General features: G+C 37.7%; 1 protein-coding gene across 1 annotated transcript in view; it reads right to left on the bottom strand.

Annotated features, from left to right (window-relative positions):
* LOC101848406 overlaps nucleotides 1-21,689 on the bottom strand; it is a gene marked incomplete in the record, with an annotated part of 65,621 nt that extends 43,932 nt beyond the window's left edge. The window contains 18 exon segments of the mRNA XM_013087882.2: nucleotides 791-945; nucleotides 1,586-1,694; nucleotides 2,638-2,728; nucleotides 3,144-3,296; nucleotides 5,521-5,595; nucleotides 6,109-6,280; nucleotides 7,284-7,394; nucleotides 8,038-8,199; nucleotides 9,098-9,304; nucleotides 11,618-11,783; nucleotides 13,130-13,209; nucleotides 15,355-15,492; nucleotides 15,721-15,797; nucleotides 16,491-16,610; nucleotides 17,079-17,188; nucleotides 17,675-17,761; nucleotides 19,888-20,836; nucleotides 21,153-21,689. Coding sequence (XP_012943336.1) covers nucleotides 791-945; nucleotides 1,586-1,694; nucleotides 2,638-2,728; nucleotides 3,144-3,296; nucleotides 5,521-5,595; nucleotides 6,109-6,280; nucleotides 7,284-7,394; nucleotides 8,038-8,199; nucleotides 9,098-9,304; nucleotides 11,618-11,783; nucleotides 13,130-13,209; nucleotides 15,355-15,492; nucleotides 15,721-15,797; nucleotides 16,491-16,610; nucleotides 17,079-17,188; nucleotides 17,675-17,761; nucleotides 19,888-20,308 — 2,434 coding nt within the window.
* Nucleotides 21,690-23,014: the final 1,325 nt, after the last annotated feature.

The raw sequence follows: 23,014 nt of genomic DNA, 5'->3' as shown, positions 1-23,014 counted from the left end.
TAATAATAATAATAATAAATAATAAATAGCATTCGTATAGCGCATATCCCCACTCGAAAGCAAGCTCTATGCGCTTTACACTATATTATTACCCCAGCAGACCATAGAACACTCAGAAACATTCTCAGCTTCCCAGGAAGCGTACAGTGCAAGCAGCAGGTTAAGTGCTCAAACACTAACAAACTGACAAGATCTTTCACTGTCTATAGCCGGATACCCATTTTCACCTAGGTGAAGTGAGGAAAATGCGTGTAAAGTGTCTTTCCCAAGGACACAACGTCGGGCCCGCGGCTCAAACCCCCGAACACGCAACCTCACCATTACGAGTCCTATAGCCTAACCACAAGGCCACCGATACCACCCGTTGTTGAGGAGTAAAGTGGTCAATGTCACTATAACTTTTTTTTTTAAGTAAGGGAGGAAGTGGGACTTTGTCATTTGGATAGGTGATTTTCTTGGACAGGTGGTCATTAGAGCAGGCTTGACTGTATAATAATATACTTTTCTGTACTAACTTTACATAAGGATTTAAACATTTTTTCTTGACTTTTACGTTATTTCTCTTCTGTTTGATGTTTTGATAACATTTGGCTGTTGTCAGTGTTTAAAAATCTTTCGTGCATGTTGCAACTGTTGACTCAGCTGATCATGTACATTAAGAGTGGATTTCTCCAATAATGGAGCCATTAAAGGCTCAAAAACTTCATAACAAACCAACAGGAGAAACATGTAATGAACATAAAGTTTCATCTTTTCAGAAGCAAAGACAAAGAATTGTTGAAATTCTCACCTTTAGTGTGGTCCATGTAGAAGATGTGCTTCTGAAACCCAACCAACAGGTCCCCCATGGTGTTGAGGAAACAAGCTGACGTCAGACTCGTGTCTAACATGATCTCTGTCATAAGGACGTTATCATCACTCCAGATTTTTATGGCACCATCATCACTGCCAAAAAAAAGACACACAAATAAATAACAGAAATACAAGTGACATACTCACACAAAATATTTTAACATAAATTTTTCAAAAAGCCAACTCGGAAAACTAAGAGTAACACCAGAATTGAGCACAGTGATAACAACCATAAACATTTACCCTGTGAAAGATGAATTGAAGAGTATGCATCAAAGCCAACCATTGATGATATTATCTGTCGCTAGGTTGTCAATTCTGGAGAAGCCAATTTCACATTAAATAACAAAAATCATCACATTCTGGAGTCACTTTTAATATAATTTTTTTTTTAAAACCTATACAGGATACTTTTTTTGCGTCTAGGGTTCATTTATATCAGCATATGACAATATTGTTATAAATGATAGCAGAAATGGCTGTTTTGACATAATTTGTAATGGAACTAAACACTGCTGTTGTTATTCAAATTTCTACATGGATAACTGAAAGCGATCTTTTTAAAACAATTTTTTATACCTGACGATGAACTATGGCTACTCTTCTAAGTGGGTGTGAAGCACTCCAGAAACAGGAACGGCAGAGAGAATATTGCTCAAGGAAGTGCTTTCAAGTAGGAAACATTACCCGGTGCATCATTAAAAAATTCATCAAACACTATGGGGGATATTACCTGCAAGAGCAGAAGATCTTGAGAGTGGTGCAGACATCAACAGTGATGATTGGTGCCTGATGTTCAGGCTTATGGTGGGTGTCAATCACTTCGTGGTATGGTGGAAGCACTGGGGATAACAACACAACCATAAGGACGTCAGACTTTTCACAGCCTGAAGGAACTGCAGAGAAAAATGACTCATTACATGCAACGAATTTACGTCAAAACCTGAATGACTTCTCAAGTGCGACAGGAGAAGCAGAAGAACAAGGGAGAGGAGGAGGACACATGTAATACATAAATCTAAAAAACATATAAAATGAAACTCAGTTATAAACAAAAGTATAGTGAGAACAAGCAAAGGCATTGGGTTGACATAAAGGTAAACAAAGGCACTTGGGAAGGTAAATAGAAAGACTAGGGAGGCAAATGCCTGTGGCGTCGGTGGCCTAGTGGTTAGGCTCTCGGACTCGCAACCGTAAGGTCGTGGGTTCGAATCCTGTCAGAGGCCCGACGTTGTGTCCTTGGGAAAGGCACTTTACATGAATTTTCCTCACTTCACCCAGGTGGGAATGGGTACCCGGCTATAGACAGCGAAAGATCTTGTCAGTTTGTTAGTGTTTGAGCGCTTAATCGGCTGCTTGCACTGTATGCTTCCCGGGAAGCTGAGAATGTTTCGGAATGTTCTATGGTCTGCTGGGGTAATAATATAGTGTAAAGCGCATAGAGCCTGCTGTTGAGCGGGGACATGCGCTATACAAATGCTATCTATTATTATTATTATTATCAAATAGAGGAATTTGGAAAACACAGAAGAAAAAAAATTGGATAGGTAAATGAAGGAACTGGGAAGGTAGACAGAGGCATTAGGAAGGTGAAAAGAGGCATCTGGAATGCACAGAAAGAAATTGGAAAGGTGAATGAAGACACTGGAAAGGTAATCTAGAACATGGACAAAAGGGAAAAAAGCATTGCGAAGGTAAATAAAGGAATAGATAGGTAAACAGAGGCTTTTATACATATATAAACGATCTTGTCTTTCTTGAGAGACTTCATGTACACAAACTCACTTTTGGCCTTGTGCAGCCCTGGATCTGTTGCGTGTTCAAGGGTGTTAAAGATGACACTGCCGCTCTCATGTCCTGTTACAAGTATGTAGCCCTGGAAAGGAAGTACGGGGGTGGTAAGAATGGAAGGACAGAGGAGGGTAGGATGGGAAACACACATGACAAGTAAAATAGAAAAGATAGAGATGTGGGAATACATGATGACACAGAAAACACTATTTTGTTAAAGCTTCAAGCACATTCTTGGCTCACAATCCGCAGCAATACTCAACTGAAGGCAGTGTATTTAAAGACGTACCCCTTTTGATGTTTTCTTTTGTGCAAATTTATAAACTTATGTAATGAAATCCACAGAAATTAGAACTCAGTAATAGGCCCTAGAAAAACAAGGTATCTGTTTCATTGCCAGTGTTGTAATAGGATTTTTAAAGACAATTTTCCAATCTTAATCTTTGGAACAAAAACTTATTCACACTGGTGTCAATGTAGACTTTGTTGTTGATTCTCACCACACGGGCATAGTCCCTGAGATCCGGAGACACATAGATTTCATGCTGAAGTTCAAGGTCCGGTAACCCCCAGACATGAATCTGCATTCTGTCTTTAAGTTTGTACAGTGTGATGAGGCCGTTGTGCTCTGTGTCGTGACACATGTCCAACACCTGCAGAGGGAGAGCGAGGGATTCTGCAGGTAAGTCGTGGCTGGTGTATTTGAGTTAAAGAGAAGCATCAACATGCAATCATGATAACTATAATAATGCGGAGTAGATTATAATTCTGTAGGGGAGGGAAAGAGGACAAAAACTGGCTTGGCACTTTCTCCACACTATTACCCAAGTCAGTGGAACAAGTAGAGCTGTTCTGCAGACAGAGAAGGTAAACAGATCAGCTGTGAAAAAACAACAGCAATGATTGTTTCAAGGGGTGGAGGGATGAGATGAAAATCTTACTTTTACATCTTGCCCTCTCTATTGCTGCTCCTCTCTAAGGAGGAGAAATCAGTTATGAACTATTCAGCTGCCTTAACAGTTGGCCATGATGCAAAACTGTCTTAATAAACACAGCCTCCAGCCGAAGGAACAATGGGAAATTTAGGATGGCATTCAAGTCTAGTGGAGATTCCTTATTGCTATTGGACTTTTTCTGTTCGGGTGAGGGATGTTACATTAGTGGTAACCTAATTTTGTCACGTTAGTGACAATTACTAGGAAAAAAAATGGTTACGGAGTAAAGTTGTCTTATGATGATAAAAAAATACACAAAAGACTTAAAATTTAAAACAATAGAGTTTTTAAATTTCATTTTATACATTGTGAAATCTATATAAAACTTGTTGACAGATCAAAAAAAAAGATTTTAAAATGCTTTATCTGCATATACAAAATAGCTTCAAGTTTGTGCACATGTCGACAAAATCCTGGCATAGCTCAAAAGAACAGTTTTAGTCCAGAAATAAAGTGTGATCAAATGAGATTGTCTCAGTGAGATGAATGGTATGTGATAGGCAGGTTGGCATGTGAAGAGATCAGCTGATAACATAAGAAGTGAAATCGTGCTGCTGTATTTCTTGACAGGGAAATCAATTTTTGAGAAAAAGCAGCACAACAAACTATGGTGAACAGCCATGAAGGTATTGATGCTGTCAGGAGCACAGTGGCCACATTTGAAAATAAAAAGAGAAGTCATTCTGGTAAATCATAAAACACAAGATAGGATAAGATAAGACATACTTGAATCATCCAAAACAGGAAATTTGGTGTGATATAATAAACTAAGTAGAGGTGATTTTTTCAGACAATCTTTCTATCCTCAGTACAGGGTATAATAAGCTTTAAAGGAATGGGCCAATACCATTAACTGGTGGAGTGAATGTAAACGAGAAAATAACACAAATATATCAAAGGAGTTTGATACAGGAAAACCAGAACAAAATATTATAATAAAACTGAGGTGACATAACATTGAAGATTGAATCGGCATTGTGATTAGAAACAATGAAGATATCTTACCCTGACTCAGGTGAAATTATTACAAATTTAGAACAGAAATAACCTGCAATAATCCCATAGATATCTGTATCATCTGACCTTATAACATAACGCGAAAGGCTTTTATTTCAGCCACATAAATGTTGGTCATATAAAATGCCACCAGACCATTATAACGGAAATACTTGAAGGCAAGATGTGGGGCAAAAGGGCGAAGGGTGGACAAAGAACAATGTGGACCATTAACATCAAGGTATGTACTGGCCTAAGTACGACAGAGTTTATAACTGTAGAAAGCAACTGTAAGCTCTGGTAGGTCATGGCATGTCAACCTCTAAGCCAGAGATGGCAGCTCCAGGTATCCAGGTATAAATATAGGATATTAATGAGATATAAAAGTAACATTTTTATATTAGATTTTTATCTGAAGGGAAGCCATCCAGATATAAATATAGGATATTAATGAGACATAAAAGTAAAATTTTTGTATTAGATTTTTATCTGAAGAGAAGCCATTCTCTTCATCTTCTCTTATGGCCTTTAAAAAAATTAGTATAATCTAATCTACTTTGATTATGTGTTAGTGTAAATATTACATTCAGCTTACAAGGCTGTCTGTGAAAAAGAAAAAATTGAATCCTTATTATCAAGACAGTTAATCATCTGTGACTTTCATTGTTTGCTATGGTCATAGCGGTCACCAAGAACTACCTAGGTGCACCAACCCAAAAAAAGTTTAAGGCACTAAACGTGCAAATAATGTGTTTTGTGATGAAGCTCATCTAATCAAGGAATGCTGAAATGATTAGATCTGATTTTATGTACGTCTAAAGAAAAATACCATATAATGTGTGCCTATCACTTCAACTAAAGCTAAATCCTTTGTACCCATACTTACAGGGTCTTTCCCAGTTTTGAATTCTAGATACTTGTGTCCTTTAATCACAGGATCCATGAACAAGATTCTGCCATCCTAGGAAATAACAAAAGAGGAGATCTGAAGTAAAAAATCTGTCTTTGCATACTTTCCTTGAACAGCAATGGACCAGTCTGTACCCATGAAACTACAATCATTTCATAGAAATACTGTTGAATTAGAATTCTTCTTTTCCCTTGAATCAGGCACTAAATTGGTCAAAAAAGACTTTGATTTTAACTTGTTTTTCAAAACAATTTACATAATTTAAAAAACAATAAAATTATAGTTATTTCATTAACATTTTCTGATAAATGTTCACTTTATTAATTCCCCTTACATGAAACTAAAATTTACTAGAGATGCAGAATAAACGAATGGGAAATTCCTTTAACAACTTGTGCAAAACTTGGAAAAAGGCTTAAAATCTGCTCACAGACAAAATTAACCAGCATCTTTTTTACAAAATAGGTAACCCCTTCAATTTCCAGAAAAAAATCACAAAACAAACCTTTGTAGGTATGATTGACATCCTAATTTATAGCCTAATAATATAGACTAAGAGCATACCTCTAAACCCAAGAGCAGATAGGAGTCCCTGATGGGACAGCAACAGCCTTCATCCGTCCACACCATTGCCGTGGAGTTGAGGACTGTAATACAACAGCAGTTGGACAGCACTTCATTGCCAACCCCATTCTCCGTGGCTCGGTGGCTAGGAGATGGTTTATTCCACGATGACCTGGGAAAGTTAAGTTCTTCATAACATTGGCATCAAAGGGTTTGTGGGTTTCTTTAAAGTGTAGTATCGAGTCAGATGGTTAGTTATGTCAATTGTAGAAAAAAAGAAATCTTTGTACCTGCTCTTTTCCAAAGATAAGCCTTGTGTTTATTTGCAACAAATAAACAAAGCAAAAACAAAGTTTTCAAAATTCTGAAATTGCAAGAGACATTTGAAACAACAGGAGAAAAATCTTGTTTCTTGGCAAACTACTCACAAATCACTTTTTGTCTATCCTTATACACCATAGAGTGTTATGTAAACTATTTCATGAGTACCATATTCTCCACAACACACTGAATAAGCTGTTCAGACTGTCAACTACATTTTACGAGCCAACATAAAATCATCTTCTGGGTATGGGAATTGTATTAATAATAATAATAATCATCATAATAATACTAGACATTTATATAACCTATTTCAATAACTTACAAATCTCAATGCACTTTACGAGCCATATTAGTTGCCTACAATGGCATTAGAATACATGCAGCACTAACACGCAAGGGCATTCAAATGCATCATGCAGACATAACATGATTAAAATATGTAAGTTAATGTAAAAATATATGCATTAAGAGATATGAAAAGTGACAGGTATGTAAAGAAACAGTTCATGTGGATAGTTTTCAAAAGAAGAGAGGTGGAAGAATTCATGTACTTGGTATGCAAGGCAAAAAAACCTAACCATTATACAATAAATGCTTGTGGAATAAAAAAAAGTATCAATTTAAATCACTTCCAACAAGAATCTGAAACATAAAATACCAAATCTGATGGTCTAATGTTTAGTTTAAATGCACACAAATCTCCTGAAAAAATGAAACCAACAAACTGTTCGGTAACAGAGTCAACAGTAAGGTTAACATTGAGCAATCTCTGGTACGTATCTTGAAACCAGCAAACTCAGATAGCACAGTCAACAGTAAGGGGTTAGCAGTGAACAGTCTCTGGTACTTACGTGGTGGTTCCCATTTCCTCCCCCATCATGTTTGTGCCATGCCTCTGTTCCAGGAAGGTGTCCTGGATGTCAATCACATCCCAAACTGCCATTCTACAACATGGGTCCGTCCTGTGAGCCACCACAATCAAAATTTGTAAATTTGATCATTTCCTCTTACATGTCTGATTTTAGCAAGGACCCCCCCCCCCCCCCCCCCCCCCCACCAGTATGACTTACAAAAAAGATATTTAAAAACAACCTGTTCTGTCGGCTACCTGCCCAAGACAATTATTTTGTAGGTATTACCACTTCCCACTTGTAGTTTTGCTATATCATAATGACACTGACCAAGACGTCTACCTATTTAATACAACCACTTTTCTCCTCGACAACGGGCGGTCGTCTTGGACAATTTTGACTGTATATTTTAGTAGTAGTAGGAGAGGCTTACATTACAAAAAACAATCAAACTATACAAGTTTCAAATTCAATCTTTTACAGTGAGGTCACTTTAGTACTGAAAAGAGTATGGCAACAAAGATATTTGCTAAACAAAAAAAACAATGTTTCTACATGTAGTGAGAAAAGTGTGACAGAGTCAGCAATCCAAGTAACAATTTACCTTTACTTCCACTACGCGTAAAACAATGTGAATATGAGGAGGCTGCTCAGTGCACAAAAATTTGAAAAAAAAATATGGACAGCCATTACTGACAACGAGTGTGAAAAGGAAAAGGTTAATTTTCCTTCAGTAAATTGAGTAGCTGTTCACCTGCTGGTGTACAACCAAATCTCGTGAGGATTGATAAGCATGTAGATGACGTTGAACTCTCGGCTGTAGCAGACGCTCAGTACACGCTGCAGCGGAGAGATGCTGGGAGGGGGCAGCACAGTACTCAGGTTCTTACAGTTGCTCCGTGCCATCAGACGTATACTGGGGAACAGATCAGCATTTTAACATTAAAGACATAACATGAAAAAAGACTTATTTTGTGCTTTTGTCTCAGTTTAAAATTTCAGAATATACAGAACATAAACTATAGACAATGGCTTTCTTTGCTTTTATATTTTACTTTTATGATATTATATCCTATTACAGAGAAGCAAAACATACTTGCATATAAAGCATTTTTTTTAAAAGGATTAATGTGAATACCAAAAAAAGAGCAATAAGCCAATAATAACCCAAACTTTGATCTCAGCTGGCAACTAATTTTTTAAGCTAATAGCTTTTCTGGACATTTTCCCTTTTATTTTGAAAAAAATATATGTCAATTTCATTTTGAGTATGGTTAATTTCAATGTGATGGTGATCACAAAATCACATTAATACTCTACTCTGAACATTGGAGAAGTGAATGCACTGCTGTACCAATAATGTTGTAGTATTTTTCAGTTACAAGAAAGATTGGTCCCTGTTAAAAAAGCAGAACAATACCATTCACTCGGTCATTCAATTTTTTTAATAAGTTTAAGACCGCCACAAACACTTAAGAATCAATCAACTGGGGTTGAAAAGATAAAGTGAGTTGTTCCTCTCTATGGTGGACTTTGCTAGTTTAGACTGATCCAACTGAAACAGTTCAGTAATTCAATGTTTTAACCCAACATGTTTTTCAGAGCCATCCAATCCCCCCATCCCTACAACCAAACACACACACACACACACACAAACACACACACACACACACACACACACACACACACACACACATGCACACAAAATATAATAAAATTAAATTTATACACTTTTCAAGTAAGAAAACGGAATCTTCTACAGAGATGGAAAGTAACATGATGACTCCAATTTGAATCAATATTTCAATCAGCACCTGCTATCCTCGCTGACAGCCATCAGCCTTGTGGTCTTGTCCCTGCTGCCACAGAGCTTCATGCGAGTTACACTGCTACGGGCTAGGGCCCAGAACTGCATGCTATAGTTGAGGTTCCACAGCGTCAGGGCCCTTGGTGTGCTCATAAACAGCATATTATCATCAGTGAGGCCCATCCAGAGAACTCCATCAACAGACACCACCAGGCTAGCCGCGAAGAGAGGAAAAAATAAAGATAAAGCATTTTCCATAATTTTCAATCATATTTCGCTGTGAGTTGTTCAAATGTTCTAAGCCCAGAAAGCAACATTTTTCAAGACAGAGAAGTAGAATGAGAAGGACATCACTGAAACATCTTTTAAACAACTGTAAAGAAGTAGAAGGAAACCTATTAATGTTGTAAAAGGTTTTATTCTGGGAAGAAAAAAAGCAAAACAACAGACAAAAATAAGAATGTGCAGAAACAGCATAGGATCTACCAAGGTCTTCCCTCTAATTACTCAGAGATTTGACCATCTGGACAGCTTGTTACTACAGTATAACATGGATAGCTCGAATTCATCAGGATCTGCCTCGGTAGTTCGAGGAATCCATAGTTTGAGGGATATCTTACGAAGATAAAGAAGAACAAAAAAACGGGACCGCAGCCACAGTTTGACGGATGCGTGATATCGAGTTTTCTGTGTTCGACCTATCCATGAAATACTGTATTATCATGATTACGGATCCAGTGCATGGATGACTGCAGCACAGACTCACAAATACACTCTGGAAAAAGTGCAAAACCAGGCTCTCCGAATAATCACTGGAGCAGTGAGGTCAACGCCTGTAGAAAAGATGGAACAAATAACATCTATAGTGGCCCTGAAGAGGAGATGGGAATGCAAGGCCCTCATACAGTACACCAAGGTCATAGCTATGGAGGATCATATACTGCACACAAGAACAGCCAGATCAAACACCACAAGACTAAAAAGGTCCAACTTCATCAAAGAAAGCAGAAAAATCCAAAGATCCCTACAGGACTATCTACCAGCCACCGTGAACATGCTGAATCACACCCCAGAGGCACCATCATGGGAAAAGACAAACACAAACATATCTATACACACATCAATTCCTATGTTCACCACAAAAGATGACCACAGCGACCTGAGCAAGAAGTCCCTCACCCTGTCCATGCTTGAACAAAGATACCCACGAGAAGCATGGAAAAGGATCAATACAGACGGATCTGCCACTGGTGCTGTGAAAAGAGGAGGAGCCAAAGTGTACGTACAATTCCCTAATGGACGACGACAAGCAGAGGCAGTCCCAACAGGGCGACATTGTACAAACTACAGGGCAGAGACGGAGGCTCTAATACATGCAGCAAACATCATCAAGAATGTGGTAGACCCGCAAAGCCAAGTAGTGTTCTTAACAGATGCCATGTCAGTACTGCAGGCAATCACTTCCGGCAAACTACCAAGGCTACGAAAAGAAATTGAGGACATCCCATGTCTGAGGATCATGCTGCAGTGGATTCCATCACACTGTGGTGTCTTAGGAAATGAGCAGGCAGACAGGATGGCCAAACTAGGAGCACAGAAAGAGCAACCAGACAACAGCGTTAACTACATAGAAATAAAAACTATTATAAGTACACTATTTAAAGCACCTCAGACACCAGATGGCTACCATGAGCTGTCCCGCCAACAACAAGTGATTATCTTCAGACTAAGGACACAACACACAAGACTGAGACAACATATGTATAAATGTTTTAAACTAGTACAATCACCAAAATGCCAGAGTGGAGAGGTGGACCAAACAGTTGAACACATCCTTCAGCACTGCAAGACACACAGGGCCCTAAGACAGGAAACGTGACCAACCCCACTGATGCTGCAAGAGAAGCTATACCGGCCGCCAGATGAACTGAGCAGGACGGCCCAATTTATGACAGATACCAGACTTCAAGTGTGATGCGATCGAGAAGAAGAAGAAGAAGATGATTTTTCACAGTAGTGCAGTGTTCAGGATTAACAGAAAAGATTGACATTCATTTTTTATCTCATTATTTTGTCTATATAAAAGAAATAGAGATTCAAATGCTTGTGACTGAATTAACTGTGTGTGGTCCAAAAACATGAACATAAAGGCAATCTCTAAAACTACCAGTAGTGAGCCCTGTTCAGTTATAAGTCGATTTAAAAAATGAAAAGTAAATGGTCAGCCTCACAATGAGAACTTTCCATTTGCCTATCTGTATGTCTGTCTCTCTCCCTCCTCCTCTCTCTCTCTCTCTCTCTCTCTCTCTCTCTCTCTCTCTCTCTCTCTCTCTCCCTCTCTCTCTCTCGCTCCCTCCCTCCCTCCCTCCCTCCCCCCCCCTCTCTCTCTCTCTCTCTCTCTCTCTCTCTCTCTCTCTCTCTCTCTCTCTCTCTCTCTGTCTCTCTCTCTCTCTCTCTCTCTCCCTCTCTCTCTCCCTCCCTCTCTCTCTCATTATCACCCTGTCAACTAGGAGTAACGTTCTCCTACCTATAGAGTGTGTCCATTGTGTCGAGTGACCACATGCGGACTGTCCCATCAAGGGAGCAGGTGATGACAATGCTAGGGGTGGCTGGGTGAAGAATCAGGTTCGTCACTGCTCGAGAGTGACCACGGAATGTGTGGACAAGGCCACCCATCAAACTCCAGACTTTAACTGTAAGTCATGAGAAGATATTGGAAATGACAAAAGCACATGAAATTGTGTTGAATGATTCAACCTGTTTTTTTTTTTTTTAAGGTGTACTCATGATATAGTTAAACAGATTTGTGTCTAGAAATGCAAAAATATAGAAAGAAGGAACAGAGTAAAATTGGATGGGTATAGAAATGAGAACACATTTAATCGGCTTATCTGGCATACTTTTTAAAGCCTTTTACATTAGCATTTAGAAGAAAATACAGTCATCAAAAATAGTCGCACCAGGTAAGGGGGCGAGGATGACCGAGGAAAGGGGGAGGGGGTCAGGAGGTAGGATCACGATTGAAAAAAAATTGGGAAACAGAAAATAAAATATGACTGACCATGACCACCAATACAATCAATGGGCTCGTTTGTAGGATCTCTGTCCAAATCCCTTTATTTTCAGCTGAGAAGGATAGGCCTAGTTCGAAAGTACTTAAGCGAAGAGACCACAAAAACACTGGTAACATCTCTTATCCTATCTAGATTAGACTATTGTAACTCACTCCTAGCAGGTCTGAACAACAAATATTTGAATCGTTTACAAGTAATTCAAAACAATGCCGCTAGACTGATAACAAGATCTAAAAAACGAGACCATGTCACTCCATTATTAAAAGAACTGCATTGGCTCCCTGTAAAAGAACGAATAATATTTAAAATCTGCGTCATGTGTTTCAAATGTGTAAATAAAACTGCTCCTTTTTATCTACAAGAACTTATCAGTATATATAAACCAGGGAGAAACCTAAGATCATCGAACGATAACACCCTACTTGTGACACCTGTAAAATCATACAAATCATATGGAGAGAGATCTTTCTCATATCTTGGTCCATTTATGTGGAACAGATTACCCATGAAACTAAGACAAATAAGAACACTTGATAGCTTCAAAAGACATCTTAAACATTTTCTGTTCCTACAGGCCTATCCTTCATAAGCTTTTAACGTTATCTTTCATTATATTTGTTCTTTTCCTATGTCTGGATGAAAATAGTCTCTGTGTGTGTGTGTGTGTGTGTGTGTGTGTGTGTGTGTGTGTGTGTGTGTGTGTGTGTGTGTGTGTGTGTGTGTGTATGTGTGTGTGTGTGTGCATTAATGTATATTGCTTGAGAAGAAAGGAAGTAGTAAGAAAGGTTTTTGAAAAATGGGTATTCCAATGTAAAGCGCATTGAGCTACTTTTTTTGGAAATGCGCTCTATAAATGTTATATATTATTATTTTATTACCTTTCTATCACCAATGACTAAGAGTAATCAGATTCAAATGTCAAAGATGTAAAGCTGGTCAAACACAGAAAAGAATTAACACGCCACCTTCACAATCAATGCTTGATGTTACAAGAACACTGGCACTCTTAGAGTATCGGCAGCCAGTGATGGACATCATGTGAGCTCTGAGGACAAATTTTGATGAAGTAAGTAGGAAAGTTGCGCTGAACTCAGGAGAGATACTCTACATGATTAGCATTTGACAGGCTGCTAAAACTTTTTTCACTTCCCCCTCCCTCTCTCTCTTCCTCTCCCCCCCCCCCTAAACTTCTCTCTGTTTCTCAATCTCTCTCTTCATTTCTCTCCTTCTCTTTTATGTAAAACTGGCAAATGCATACACACACACACACACACATACACACACACACACACACACACACACACACATTCACATATGGTCGCTTCTAAGCACAAGGGGGCTATCCCCAAAAATGCTGTTTTCAGAAAATCAAAGGTAAAGTTTTTGCTCCTTGTTCAGTTTCTTTAAAAGTCAAGGAGAGTTTTCTCTATAACCAAACAAATACACACACCAATGAAACCAAACTTCTGCTATTGGTAGGGCAATGCCCACTTTTGGTGTAGGTCAAGATTTCTGGAAAGCCCCAAAATCAGGGTTAGCCTGCTAGTCCTTAAAAGCGACCATATATAAACACACGAGATCATAACATAAAAACATACTTTCTTCAACACACTCAGTTGTTCGCAATGAAGATAAATCACTTCTTCAATAAAATGTTATGTAGCTAGTAATGTATAATGTGAAGCATCGTGGTGAAATCAGGCGCTCGTCAAAATAATGAAATCCAAGAAATCAATATTTTATGGCTAGTCTGGACATTTTATCGAATTTTCGATTTTTGGCTCAAAACCTTGTAGGTCTATAGAAAAACACTTTCATGTGTCGATTTTGCGGAAAAACGTTGACTAAAGGAACAAAAAAAGTAAATTTGCAGTTTCCAAGGACTCTAAAACTATGGAAGTCACCAAACTTTGGTGGCCATTTTCTCGTGAATTTTACTCTGAAACCACTCGACCCTACCTCCTTAACCCTCTGCGTGGGCATCACGAGTGGTCGTGATGATCATACCTCCCTTTCACGCGCATTGCGACCACCTGTCGTGATCCGACATGAGTGTAAAAACTATACCGCTGACATGAGAATTGCCATTTTTTAAACTGCTGGTGTCTACAGTCCACTAGTGCAACGTTTATTAGTGCCGCTGGCCGCCCATTTCATAGTCAGGGATCGGTTTGGAGTTTTTTATCAGCAATTTTCTCGGATATTGTTTACAGTTTTCAAAATGTCGGATTTGTCAGCTGATTAAGACACACATTTACCCAACATTTTCCAGGAATCGAGCAACAGTGATAAAGAGTTTGAAGGATTAGGTCCTCTAATAAAAGATTTAGATCTACGTGCGAATGATGAGGATATACCGTGTCGTAGATCTAGCGAGGGTAAGCCTAGAAGAGGACGTCGATATTCCTGCTGATCTCCAAGCAGGCTGGACTAAAAATGACGAGGATTTTGATACCAACAACAACAACAGCAACATCATAAAAAAACACATCTGATCAGACATAAGAGTAGTTCATTATTTAAGACAAATAATTTTTCCTTCTTACTGTAATTAGAAATTTTGTTAAACAAGAAAGATATGAGCTTTTTCATAACCATGTTGAAAATTGGCATTTTTCTAAAATAAACCCAGCACTAAAGGAAAGTAATGGTAATAATGGCTTAGCACTAAGAGGGTTAAATCGCAAATATCTCAACTTCTATTCAAGATGAATGGATATTTATTTCTTTGAAAACAAGGTAAATGAGTAACCTTTAAGATGATACCAATAACTCCATATGTCCAAAAATTCACGAGCGCACGATTCAACAACGTCGTGACACATATAGTTTAGTGCGAATGCAAAACAAACTTTGAGGAATAACAGGTTCAGAATGAATTTTAATTTTAGCTGGGCAATAAGAACAACCAACACTTTTGGGTCTCATAAGTTCCTCAAAGCAGATGAAGGAAATTGAAGGGAATCAGCAGACCCAACACACATTAAAATATTATCAAAATGACAGCTCTCATATAAAAACACCAGAATAAATACAAGAATATTAGCAAATGACTCTCACAGTTCACTGCATGTCCAGTGAATGTCACAACATATACTCAGAAATACTTAAAATATGAGCAATCACTGCATTAAGAACCTTTACATTTCTACAAACGGTTTGCACTTAACTTATTCTATCTCGCTTTTACCTTTCAAATTTAAACAGCAGCTTCCCTGTCAAGTTGTAGACATGTAGGTCAGTGTCACTGCAGCAGTAGAGATGCTCAAGGTCATGGTCTAGTTCCACTCTCTTCACCCAGCTTCCTCCGACATTGGGAAGCTCATACCTGCATTCCAGAGAAGAAAGTATTACGAATAAGATTTTCTGGGAAGCATACTTATAAATAGAATATCAAACCTTCCATAGGGGTGTCTGTCCTTTAAGCAGAATACGACAGAGACATATTTTTCTTACAAATTGTAGACAGATTGATGACATTGATGACCACAAAGAATTATTTACCCTCTGTATCATTTGGTGATTAACAAAACAAGAGGCAATTTTATTAACTCACTTCAGTGTTAGCCCATAATTTGCAAGAGGCTTCAGCTCCACAATAGACTTGCCAACTTGTTGATGGAATCTCCAGACCTGAAGATAAGTCAGTCAAATTTGTAGTGCATACATATTTTAAGTGTGCAGCAAAAAGACATGATTTGAAACTAAAGCAATTTTAACTTATTTAGCTGACAAAAGCCTTTTAGGTTATAGATCTTTTGATGAAGAAAAATGATAATAACAGCAATAATATATATAACTTTAAGAAATAATACCAAAAATAATTATGATAATAACCTTTATGTCCCCAAAGGAGATGAAATTTCAAAAAGGAATGAAAGGCTCAATAAGGGAGCTATTAACATTGTGAAATCATGAGAGCCTTCAGGGGATACCTGGTTACAGATAAACTTTTTTAATCTTTAAAGAAAAATAATATTCATAATAATATAACAGTCATACAAATCCTTCGTTATAAGTAATATCAGTACCTGTTGTCCAAAACTGTTTATAACACGCACTTCTGATTTTGTTACAATTGAGACGTTATCTTTGTTTTAGATTTGCTCTCTTTATACACCTACATTAATAATACATAACACATACATTTCTATATGTTCTCACTTGAAATGATTAATGAAGAGGTGTGACAGAGTTTTTATGATTCAAGCCCAGAAAGATGTTGAAATACACCAGCAATGTGACTCTGAGTATTGCAAGTTATATTCCTCTTCAGAAACAATTCCTGGAAGTTCAACAACATTCCAAATCCTAAAGTCTTCTCACCTTGGTTCCACCTACTCCCCCCGTAATGAGCTCGTCTCGAACTGGATTAAACAGCATGAACAGAACAGACCTCAAATCTGCACTCACTGAGCAAGTCTCACAAAAATCTCTGTTGTACACCTGACAACAACAAAAAAATGAAAGAAAAACACTCTGGGATTACTCTTCATTTTTGAAGTAATATCAGTTTCACACTTTCATCCATATATGCAGAAAACATTTTTTTCGAGCATTCAGGATGCTTAGCCAGATGAAGACAATCTCACATGAACCAGTGACAGGAAAGAAGAGACTGTTGAATGAGCGACAAAAAACCCTCAGAAATCAAATACACTGACGACAAATGAATAAGGGAATGTAACTTGAACCAAGGATGAATTTAATGCAAGCAGACAAATATATCAATTCCATAAAGACACACACACACACACACACACACACACACACACACACACACACACACACACACACACACACACACACGCACACACACATATATAGTTTCAGATACTAAATAAATATCTTCCAATCTAAAAAGACAATCTCATGCTAGAGACACAACATGCAAGACCAATATATTATGCCTACCTTTAAGGAGAAATCTTTCCCCAGAGCAAAGTAGCAGTTAAACTTCTTGGCATACAACATGTAGGTGATCAGCCTGTACTCGTACTTCGGGTACTGCAGAGCTCGCTCAACTGAAGAAATAGAGACAACGTGAAGGCAAAATTTCTCACCTCAGGCTCTTTTGAGTTGAAATACATCACTCCCTAATTACTTGAAATGATTTAGTACAGTGCAACTAACAAAGATATGTAAAAAGTCAACAATCAATAGAAAAGCATTCAACTAAACCTTCTGTGCCAGCTGACAAGGATGAAAAAATAGTAAATTGAAAGACAAGAAACACAAGATCTAAAAGAGATGAATAGAAACAACAAAAATGTTCAAGTTAATGAGTACACTTTACTGCCCATACTGATATAGACACTGAAACGATATCTATATATATATATATGATTTTTTTGTGTTACCATAGGTTTTGAATCACTTTTGAAAATAAAAAAATGAAGAATTCATAACTGATTGCATTGGTAAATCACTATGAAATAAACTTACTTGTAAGTGAAAATCTTAAAGACTATTGCCACAATTTAAACAGTTGATTTCTAAAGGTACTTTACCCCTGTTTTTGACAGCATCCCTTTTCCAAGTTGTGATGCCTTTGGAGTCAAGGATGATAAACTGTCTCATCCTCCCATTGTATGTGACTGTTGAATCAAATCAGAATAAACCATGTGATAACACATATGCAACTGACTATATTACTTAGTACAAATTTATTCCTGAAACTCAAAGCAATGAATACATTATGCCTGGTTCATGTGTCAAAACATGAAGATAATATCAGACATTACAAATTTATTGAGGTGCCTTTGAGCCTGTACTAAAAACCAAGAAAATACAGTGCGAGGCTGATCATTTATCAAAACAAGTGTTTTAACTATGACAAAAACACATCCAAGAAAAAAAAAAAGTGTCACGACGCGGTGGTATCAGACGCTCGTCAATTTCTGTGCATATGGAGTTATTGGTATCATCTCAAAAGCTGATTTATTTGCCTCACTTTCGATTAAATAAATATCTATCTATCTTGAATAGACCTAAAGATATTTGCAATTGAAGGAAGTGGGGTAACTTCGTTTCAGAGGTGAAATTAGCGAGAAAATGGCCACCAAAATCTGATAACTCCAATAGCTAAAGTCCTTGAAAACAGAAAAATGACACATTTTGTGCCTTTAATCAATGTTTTTCAGTAAAATTCTCATGGGAATGTGTTTTTATATGGACATTTTATAAAAGAGTTTGGCTCCAAAATTAAAATTCGATAAAAATTTTCAAACTTTAGAGAAAATGCCCGTTTCTCCTAATCGGTATTATTCGGCCACTTAGGGAACTTTTTATAGAATTTTTTTTTTTTCTCAACACCTTATATGTTCACTCAAAAACATTTTTATGTGTGGATCGTATGGAAAAACGTTGATTAAAGGCACAAAAAATGTAAATTTGCAGTTTCCAAGGACTCTTGGGCTATGGAAGTCCCCATACTTTGACGGCCATTTTCTCGCTAATTTTACTTCTGAAACCAGGCGACCCCCACATTCTTCAATCTCAAATATTTCAACTTCTATTCACGATAGAAGAAAATATAAATAACATCAGGTATGCAAATGACACAGTTTTAATAGCAGGCTCTGAAAAGGACCTTCAAGATACTGTTGTAACAGAAAGTGAACGTAAAGGATTATTGTTGAATGTAAAGAAAACAGAATGCATGGTAATATCCAAAAAAGCAGCAAATCCTAGTTGTAATTTCATTAGCAAAAGTGAAAAGATCAAACAAGTCCAACAGTTTAAATATCTAGGATATTATGATAACATCTGACGCCAAATGTTCCACAGAAATAAAAAGGAGAACTACACTGGCTAAGGCTAGTTTCAATAAAAATGAACCCAATCCTGAAAAATAGAAACATCTCAATGAGCACAAAAATGAAAGTCCTGAAATGCTATGTTTGGTCAACCCTTCTATATGGTTGTGAATGCTGGACAATCACTAAAGACAGTGAAAATAAAATAGAAGCAACAGAAATGTGGTTTCTTAGGAGACTGCAAAGAGTATCGTGGAAGGAAAAGAAATCAAATGAGGTAGTGTTAGATGAAGCCCACGTGGGACGCACAATGTTAAAAACAATCAGGAAAAGACAAAAATGCAGTTTTTGGGACACCTGCAGAATAGACACTAAGGGTCTTGAACATCTAGCTCTCACTGGCAAAATTGAGGGCAAGCGAGGCAGGGGTAGGCCCAGAACAACATACTTAGGGAACGTAAACAAATGGGTAACAGGGAAAGATCAGGGAAACGTAGCTTTTTTTAGAGCATCCTAGCAAAGGAATATGGAAAACCATGATCGCCAATGTCTGTCGTAGATCTGGCTATGGATGATGATGATGATTCACGATAGATGAGTATTTCTATCACCGAAAGCAAAACAATTGAACAAGCTTTAAGATGATATCAATAGCGCCACATGCCCAAAATTGGACGAGCACCTGATTCCACCACGTTGTGACAGGTAATATATAACAGTTCAAGAAACCTGTGTTCCATATTATTTCGAAAAAAAATTAATTAACAGTTGGTTTTGTTCTACTCCACATACATCACCTTTTCCTTGCTTAAATTCATCCACTAATAATAAAGACAGTACAAACAAGTGAGCTATTGTTCCTTACAGGAAATCTAAAAATAATTTTTCTCCCCCACTCCCTTCTAATAACCATTTTGTGGCACAAGGTTTTTTCAAATGAGATGTCAAACGTAGCCAGCACAAACCTCCCATGATATCAGAGCTCCGCTTTCCATGTTCATAGCTTGCACGAGGCTGGATACCATAGGGGATGGAAACATACTGATCTGATATCCTCACTTGAGGTGTATCATCTGAAGTGACACTTCTATTTGAACTCGACGATTTACTTTGTGACTGTCTCCTTGCAATGGCATCCTTGATTTCCTCAAAAATTGGGTCATGATCTTCTGCAGCTGTATCCCCTTCCATATTTTTAGGGTCATATTCATCATTAGTAGCTACCAGTATTCCCTCATCGTTGAAACATTCAGAATCTGAATCTAATTCAGAGAAGGTCCTTTTGGTGTCAAAACCTCCTTCAGCTTTATCTGATTCATCATTTTCACTTTCATCATTCCTGTTTTCTAAGTTTAACCCAAATGGTGGGTTATTGCTGATGTCCATCTTGAAATGCTTGAGGATCTTCTGTCCCTTCTCTCACAAGATCAGAATTCATATACTCTTCTACACGTCACATTCAGCCGCCATACAACACCACAAAAAGGGATCAGACTGTCAAGCCCCCAAATGAATCAATATTTAAATCTTCATTAGCTATAGCATCAACTCAACGCAGATCGCAGATCGCCAAATCATTTGAATAATAAGATCACATGTGTAGGTTAGTGAACAATTATATGAATGTTGTTTTTTTTCTTTCAGGTTCAATAAATGTGTTTTTATTCGGCCTCCGTATCATTTTCAAAGTACGAAGAAGACGCTTTTTCGACTCTGTATTTCTACAAATTCATCTTATTAAGCACACTATTCCACAACCGTTTTGGAGCGCACTTTGCGGTCTTTGGCATATTAGACTACGTTATGAAGGCAACTGGTTCGTTTGGCGACGCATTCATACCAAGGCCGACTTGCATGCCAGCGGCCATATTGTTTACAGGTAGCAACTCAGCCTGACAGCGCCGTCTAGACTTGCTAAAAATAAAACCGAAAAAAGGAAAGAAAACAAAATTTAAAAAATATTTGTCAAAAGTTATATTTTACATTAAATTAATACATGTACATGTATTGTGTATGCCGTTAAGATGAAGAAACACATCAGTTCGAAAGCATTGACCAGCTTGCAATGGCTTGTGTATTGCGCCAAATGCAATGAGCTACTTTTTTTGGAAATGCGCTATATAAATGGTATATATTATTATTATTATTATTATTATTATTATTATTATTATTATTATTATTAAGATCTATCTGAGTTTTTTAAAAATAGAATAAAATTTAAAAAACTCACGTAAACTCCTTTAAGATGGACAGTAGACTGGGTAAAAACTCCTAGCCTATAGTGCGGTCAAAAATTCGTGGCGCTACTTTTTGTCAAATATTTCCTAAACCATCGAACATATAGACTCTCCAGCTTCGGTACAAAGACTTGTATCATTTTACCCAAACTGATCAATATTTTTGTAAACATAGGTGTATTCTAGAAAATTCCTTAATAACTACGAGGGCCTATAATTTAAAAAATCAAGTTGGCGGTCTCTAGAGACTTTGAAAGATTTACAGCTGAGGCAAGCTTTTAAAAGCAAGTCTGTCATGTTATGCTAATCGCGACAATTATACTTTTTTAACACATATTTTGAGAACCTTTTATGCAAATGATGAGTTCACTGTGTATGAAATCAATTTCCTGTAACAAGTTTTGCAACTCATTTAAGTGTCATTGGTGAGCTATGGCGCAGGCCATTATATTATGCGTATGCAAAATGTGTGCGAGCAGCGGGAATGTGCAGTGAACAATCCTTTTTTTCGCATGGCGGAGATTTATAGTAGGCCCCTATTTTATATAAATTTATGAAGAAATGTTAGCCTGCAATTATTTTGAAAAAATATGATTAAGTTAAGACAAACTGATACAAACTGCTGCACAAAGTTTGGGTGACACTGATTCACCTGTTAAAGGGATACTAAATTGAGGATAAGTTGCTCCACGTAGGCCTATTATTATTACGGAGCGGCTAGGTCGCCCGATCTCGGGTGGCTACAAGAAGGTTACGTTTTCTTGTTTAAGGTCCTTGGGTGGCCTGATCAAGGTCGAGTAGCCTGACGCTACTGGCCCGTGGGGATTTCTGCGCATGTTCCATGTTCTGAATGACATTCAGAATTCGAGTTGGTTCATAAAATTGATTTTGGTCCTTACACTTATTACACCCTGGTATCCCACTTTTTTGGAAAGGCCACAAAAACGCATAAATTGCAGAGTAGCAGAGAAATATACGGCGTTCATCACTTTTAAAAACTTTTTTCAAGGCACTGGGAAGGTGTGCATCGCGACCTCAGTGTTTTCTTGTCGTATCTCCATTTTTTTTAACAATGAAAATGTGACTTCTTCATAAGCTCACTCTCTGTTATGAACTGTTTTCACTGTTATTAAAAATGGAGATACGACAAGAGAGGTCACGGCATAATCTGTAAAAAGGTCAATACCCTGTAGATTTAGTTGTGCAATTTTATTTTTTTTAAATACCCTACTTTAAAGTTACGTTGCAGGCAGTGGTATGGTGGATTTGATGGAGGAGAATCATTTTTCATTTGAAAAGCCCCCATGAAATATGTTGGCCAATGAGTCAATCAGCTTTTTGAAAACTAGACACAGACCCATTCTACGAACGGTGATATAGTGACACGAAAGCCCATGATAAAATGTTTGTACCGGTACCTGATTCATTGCCGTAGGACCTCTGTGTAGACAACATTGCTGGTATATGCGCCTGTGCAGCAGGTCTGTTTGCATGTATCCTAATAAATTCCCTGGACCCAACACGACTCTTTGAGACATATAATTGTCCTTGGGGAAAAATCGCCCTGTAAAGAAACCCCTATCCTTTTCAAAGTCTGTCCCTGAGCTTTGTTGGCAGTCATTGCAAAAGCATGTCTAACCGAAATTGTTTCCGTCGCATATGGAAGGGAAACATGTTGTCTGAAGGCAAGAAGGGAATCCTTGGAATGAAAAGTCTCTTTCCGACATGTAGACCGCAAGCAACGACAGCATCAATTACATGTTGATGAAGGTGGTGAACCACATAGCGAGTCCCGTTGCAGTGGCCTCCAGATTTCTCAGCAACATGACAATGCTGTCTTTCGCAATGTCATTTT

This window comes from Aplysia californica, unplaced genomic scaffold, assembly GCF_000002075.1.
Source record: "Aplysia californica isolate F4 #8 unplaced genomic scaffold, AplCal3.0 scaffold00022, whole genome shotgun sequence".
Lineage (NCBI taxonomy): Eukaryota > Metazoa > Mollusca > Gastropoda > Aplysiida > Aplysiidae > Aplysia > Aplysia californica.
The sequence above is the reverse complement of the archived record's forward strand: the minus strand, read 5'-3'. Positions and strand labels throughout refer to the sequence as shown.